The 6,488-nt window shown below is 31.7% G+C and overlaps 1 protein-coding gene across 1 annotated transcript; it reads left to right on the forward strand.

Annotated features, from left to right (window-relative positions):
• Nucleotides 1-280: 280 nt before the first annotated feature.
• Nucleotides 281-6,154, forward strand: DEFB114 (defensin beta 114). Its single transcript, XM_070419354.1, has 2 exons — nt 281-338; nt 6,009-6,154. The coding sequence occupies exons 1-2, from the start codon at nt 281-283 to the stop codon at nt 6,152-6,154; spliced, it is 204 nt and encodes a 67-aa protein (XP_070275455.1).
• The last annotated feature ends 334 nt before the right edge of the window (nt 6,155-6,488 follow it).

A 6,488-nucleotide genomic window follows, 5' to 3' on the forward strand; every position in this document is an offset into this window, starting at 1 on the left:
CACCATTGAGAGAAAGATGTCATATTTACAGCTGTTTCTACATAGAGATTTCTCCCCAAAGATTGCAAGTTAACTGCAAGTGTTTTCAATTTGGGTAATTCTGCCCACTGGCCTAGTCAGTGAAGCAGAGATAAGTGCACAAAAAATAAAACAATTTCCGGATAAAGAGAAACTTTCTTTCATTCAAAAACTATAAATAGTAAATGTCTCTTACCTTTTTGGAAAGAGATCTGGTATCTAGATTTTGTTACCAAATCTTTCAGGAGCTTCTTTCTTCAGAATGAAGATCTATTATTACCTCCTCCATTTTCTGTGTTTTGTGAGCTTCATTCTACCAGGTAAAAGATGCTTTGGTGTGTTCATATGTAGCATTCAGATTCTGGCTGGAAATGCTAGATTATGAATTGGAAAAATGCAGGTTCTTAACACAATCTTTTCAATGAAAAACATCTTTTGATTATGTTGAATCTTGGTTTTCTCATTTGGAATAGTGTTATATAAATGTACTTTAATTACTTGATTTTGAAAATTAATATGCAGATAAAATGAGATGATCTTTTGCATTTCAAACACCTTAATTTCTTTCAGATATTCAAATTATTAAGACAATAATAATTTATTAAATTTATTTTTGAGATTCAGAAGTAAAGTCTTCATAATAAATTTGCCACAGGGAAGATGAATGGACTGAGAACAACAGTATATATCTTTTGGAATATCAGTAATAGAGTGTAAGATGATTTAGGATAATAGTCTCAGAATATGTTGGAAAATAAGGTACAACAGGAATAAAGTAAAAAAATAATTCCTCAAAAAACCTTGTTGAATTAGTTAATGCATATAATAATATACCAATGGCTTTGTCAATCAATCAAAAATAAATTATAGAAAAATATATTGTAATGAAGCTTTTGGTGATGATTATATGATAATATGATATTCTCGATAGCTATAGCCTCTAAGGCAATTCAAACATAACAATGGAGATGTAAATGTATATCTGGAGGTGTCCTAATTTGGCCCTAGAGTTGAAAATTCAAGAGATACATCATGTATTAGAAAAAGAACTGAATTCAAACTTAGAAGATCTACTACTAGCTGCCTACTTAATAGCTTGTGAAACCTGCCACTCAGAGGTTTTAAGTGAATTGTCAATGTCCTTAACGAGAGAGAGAGAGAGAGAGAGAAAGAGAGAGAGAGAGAGAGAAAGAGAGAGAGAGAGAAAAGAGAAAGAATACAGAGTATAAGCAGAATCAATAATAACCACAATTTTAAAAATAAAACATCTAATATAAAATACTGTGCATATTAATTACACGTACCTCAAACTGCAGTTAAGATTTAGTAAAACAATGTATTGCAAAATAGCCAAACAAACTGAAAATGAGACTATCAACTTAGATATTATTATTGTTATTACAGTCATTGCTATTATTAATAATGAAAGGGACCTGATTAAGTGAGGAACTCAAATATGATTAGGGAAGGTGTTGGGGCCCATGGTGCTAGTGTGTCAAGGGATCAATAACCCTCTAACCTAGAGTGCCTAGTGATCTCCTGAGCAAAATGCTGGACACTGAAAAAAACAGAAATAAAAGACAGCAATGCTTTGGGCATACTTATAAGCTCCTTGAAAAAATCAAGTAAATTAATAGATTTGCTTTATTTCAAACGTTTATATAAGTATGGCTTTAAGTAGTAGGAATGGTGAAATTATGGCAATTGTGGAGGTTTGGGAAAATGTCCCAAATTTTCTGATGAAAAGCTTTAAAATTGGGAATAAGTCACTTGTATTTAGAACTTGGAAAGTGAAGGAAAAAAAGAAAAGTAAATATTAGTGTCCAGTATGTGCCAAACACTATTTTATAACTTTTCATGTAGACATCTAATTGGACCTTCTAGACAACATTCCCAAGTGACTGCTATCACCTCTTTGACATCTAAGGGGATAATTTTTCAAGGTCACACCTAGATGACTGTGTGTGATATGTTTAATACATATTCAAGCATTTCAGATCCCAGCATATTTGTTCTTTCTTCTTCATCATACTTTCTATAAAAGGCACTGAGATTAAAGAAAAGACTGACTAAATAATTTGGTCAAAGGCAGCGAGGTCACGTGGGAAGAGAGCTGCACGTCCGAGTATGAGGTCTGTACCATCAAACTGTTTTTCCTCAGTATTGCAGAAACCTTTAAAATAAGAAACTAAAACATGAGCACAAGCTTCCCTTTACCTTTTGATCATTCAAACAGATACAAGTTATAATGCCTACTGGAATGGATAGAATGCTCCTATTTGGTTTAGAACAAGTTGTTCTAGAACAATTTATAACATTCATGACCTTTACATGATGGTACTAATTGATATAAAATTTCTTCAATACTAGAGACCCAGTTACCCAGCCAAAGGATACGAGACAAGTATAACCTTTGACAAATTCATGATGATGCATCAGGAATAGAAAAAAAAAAAAAAAGGCTTAATTCTCAGATAAGAATAAGAGGTGGATAAGAGATGGGAAACTGAATGTGACATTTAATTCTCAGTTATCATCCAACTTTAAGACATACCCAAGTCAAGAAAACTGACAAATAATTCCAAATAGAGGGAATAGAATTATGTTATTTAAATTTTCCCAAAGTAAATTATTTCTTACATTCAGGTTGCAGCTTGGAACATCATTTATTAAACATATAGAGATTATGTTATCAAAATGGTATTACTAATAATTCTTTATCTATGTAAACGCATTCATTTTAATAGAATTCTATCTTTAAAATTGCCACTCAACTTTCAATTTTCACATTACTCTGTAGTCACAAAATAACTAAGGCTCCTAGACACACCTAGATCTACCATAAGCAGCATCTAATTTGAGCTAATATTCAGACACCTATTGAGTATTTTTCATGTCTCACTGTCCAACTTTTTCATTGTAGAGGCCATAGATTAAATATTTAAAGTGTGGATTCTGTACTTGGAACAATGTAAGATTAAATCCTGAATTAAGCATGTATTAGTTTTGCAAACTTGGGCAAATTATTTGGTCAATTAAAGCCTCATATTTTTATTTGAACAACATTTAACTCAAAGTTTTATAGTAGTTAAATGAGATATTTATGCAAAATATTTACAATACTTGACATATAGGTTTGCAACAAATGAAAACTATTTTCATTATTTTTTGTTTTTTAAGCTAGACTATCAGGTTCTATTTATACTCAAAGACGAAACTCATACAACATGTTTTTGCCTGGTTCATGTTCTTTTTGCATAATTATGATGAATGCAATGAAAAAAAATTAAGAAAATGGAGAGAAATTTTATGTCCATGAATAGGAAGACAATATTTTCAAGAGGTTGATTTTCTTATCTTTATCTATAAATTCAATGCAACCTCTAAAAACAATAGTAATTTCTTTGGTGGATATTGACAAACTTACTCTGCAATTTATATGGAGAGGCAAAAGACACAGAATAGTAAACTTATTATGAATGAAGAACAGCCCTGGCCATGTGGCTCAGGGGATAGAGTGTCAGCCCATGTTGTTCAGTGAATAGAGTATCTTGGTAGTAGGTGACCTCGACCTACCTAGGTTGTAGGTTCAATCCCCAGCCCAGTCAGAGTATGTGTGGGAAGCAACCAATTAATGTGTCTCTCTCACATCAATGTTTCTCTCTCTCTCTCTCTCTCTCTCTCTCTCTCTCTCTCTCTCCTTCTCTCCCCGCTCCCTTTCACTATCTCTAAAAATAAATATCTTCTGGTAAGGAATAACAAAAAATAAAATAAAATAAATAAATAAAATGGTAAGAAAAAAAAAGAGAGAAGAACAAAGTTGGGGTACTGATATTACCTGACTTCTAAACTTATTATAAAGCTACAGTAATCAAGACAGTGTGGTATTGATAAAAGGATAAAGAAATAGATCACTGGAACAGGTTAGAGAAATCAGAAATAGACCCTCATAAATATATTCAACTGATTTTGACAAAAGAGCAAAGGTAATACAGTGGAGGAAAGGCAGTCTCTTCAACAAGTGAAGTTGAAACAAGTAGACATCGACATGCAAAAAAAAAATCTAGGCACAGACATTGTATTCTTCACCAAAAAATGACTCAAAATCAATTATAGCCCTAAATGTAAAATGCAAAACTCTAAAACTCCTGGACGGTAACAGGAGAAACTTAGATGTCCTTGGATATAGCAGTGGCTTTCTAGGTACAACACCAAAGGCATAAATCATGAAAGAAAAAATTAATAAATTGGACTTCATAAAAATTAAAAACTTCTGCTCTGCAAAAGACAGCGACAAGATGATGAAATGACAATTAAAAACTGGGAGAAATAGTTGCAATAGACACATGATAAAGGACTATCATTCAAAATATATAAAAGACTCTTAAAATTCAACAATAAGAAAATGGAAAACCCACTTTTTAAAAAATGGACCAAAATTCTTGAAAGTCACCTCACAAACAAGTTATACAAATGGTAAATGAGCATATAAAAGGATGAACCACATATATGTCATCAGGAAAATGCAAATTAAAACCACAGTAAGACATCATTTCACACATATTAGCGTGACCAAAATCCAGAATACTGATAACACCAAATGATGTTGAGGCTATGGAGCAACAGGAATTCTCATGCACTGCTGGTGGAATCGCAAAATGGTACAGCCAATTTGGAATGCATTTTGGCAGTTTCTTACAAAATTAACTGTTACCATATGATCCAGCAACTGTGCTTCTTGGTATTTACCCAAAAGAGTTGAAAACTTATGTCTGAACAAAAACCTACAAATGGGTGTTTATGGAAGCTTTATTCATAGTTTTCAAAACTTAGAAGCATCTAAGATGTCCTTTAGTAGGTGAATGGATAAATAATATTCCATCTAGACAATGGAATATTATTCATTGTCAAAAAGAAAAGAGTTAAAAAGCCATGAAAGACACATGGAAACCTTAAATGCATATAACTAAGTGAGAAAAATTCAATCTGAAAAGGCTATGTGTTGTATGATTCCAACTACATGGCATTCTAGAGAAAGCAAAACTATAAAGGTAATTTTAAAAAGTCAATGATTGCCAGAGTGTTTGGGGGACAGAAGTAGAGCCCAGAGATTTTTAAAGCAGCACAAGTACTCTGTATTAGATATATAATCCATTTGCCTAAACCCATAGAATGGAAACTATGGACTTTGGATAATTATAATCTGTGAATGTTGGTTCATCCTTGGTACCTGGGTTAAAAAAAAAGTGTGATTTTGGTGAATAATGTTGATAATGGGAAAGCTATGCATGTATGGATGCAGTGGCTATATGGGGAATCTCTGCACCTTCCTCTCAAATTTTTTGTAAACCTAAAACTACCCTGAAAAAGAAAATCTTTAAAAAATGAAAAACATAAAAGAGCTATTATTAATTAATGAACAATGAAAACATATACTAATAACATAATAAGCAAAGTATGTGAACAATTAAATAGAGAAATAAATGAAAGAAACTGTTCAAAACAGAAACCAAAGGCATAAAAATTAAAATTGCAATTTATTTTGGGGCAAAAGTTACATACATTATTAGTGATAATATGTAAGTAAAAAACTCTGAACTCTCTCTCTTTTACAGCTATTTCAATATGTGTCATGTAAGTATTAAAATATGCAATGTCAATTTGTTTATCACAATGCTAAAATGTTAAAACTTTCAGTATGACCTAGTTGAAAGATTTAATAAATTGTCTCTTGTAATTTCAAGGGAGTGTATTTTGAAGCTCTAAAAAATCTTTAATCTTTGTTAAGAAGAGTAATATATGACAAGATTTAATTATGTGTTAATTAAAAACAAATTTCAATTTTATGGGGATATGTAATATTGTAATGTCTTCTTATTTTTGTTGTTTTCCAAATTTGTTACAATGTACACATAGTATTTTTTGTAATCAGAAATAATATATTCTAAATAAGAGATTAGTAATTTCGGTTATTCTTTTTTTTACTATAGCTACATGTACCTTGGTGGATCCTGAGAAGTGTTCAAAATCTTTTGGTTTCTGTAGGAGACGCTGTTTTAAAACAGAAAAGCAAATTGACATATGTTTTTCACCAAGTAAGATTTGCTGCTTTGAGAGGGAGTTTGAAGACGATTAATCTGGAAAGGAAGATGTACCTCTCACCAAAGAAATCATGTGTTCACCAATGCAGAGAGAGAGAGAAACATAAGTAAATAAACACATAAACCAATGTTGATATCTTCCTTTGTAGGCACTATTATGTCTTCAGTGAAATGAGGTAGCATATTTTTTACTGTGTCTAAGCTAGAGGTTTTGGTAGAGGCATATCATGGATACCATGTTTGTTTCGATTTAGGACCACTTTTGACATGTTATGGTTCAACTAAACTTAAACAATTAACCATTTCCAAACTTAACCATGATCTCATTAGAAATTTGATTCATAAAAATTAAAAACCATAGGCTAATCG

This window comes from Myotis yumanensis, unplaced genomic scaffold (assembly GCF_028538775.1).
Source record: "Myotis yumanensis isolate MYYU_CA2020_CCGP unplaced genomic scaffold, mMyoYum1.0.hap1 SCAF_6, whole genome shotgun sequence".
Classification (NCBI taxonomy): Eukaryota; Metazoa; Chordata; class Mammalia; order Chiroptera; family Vespertilionidae; genus Myotis; species Myotis yumanensis.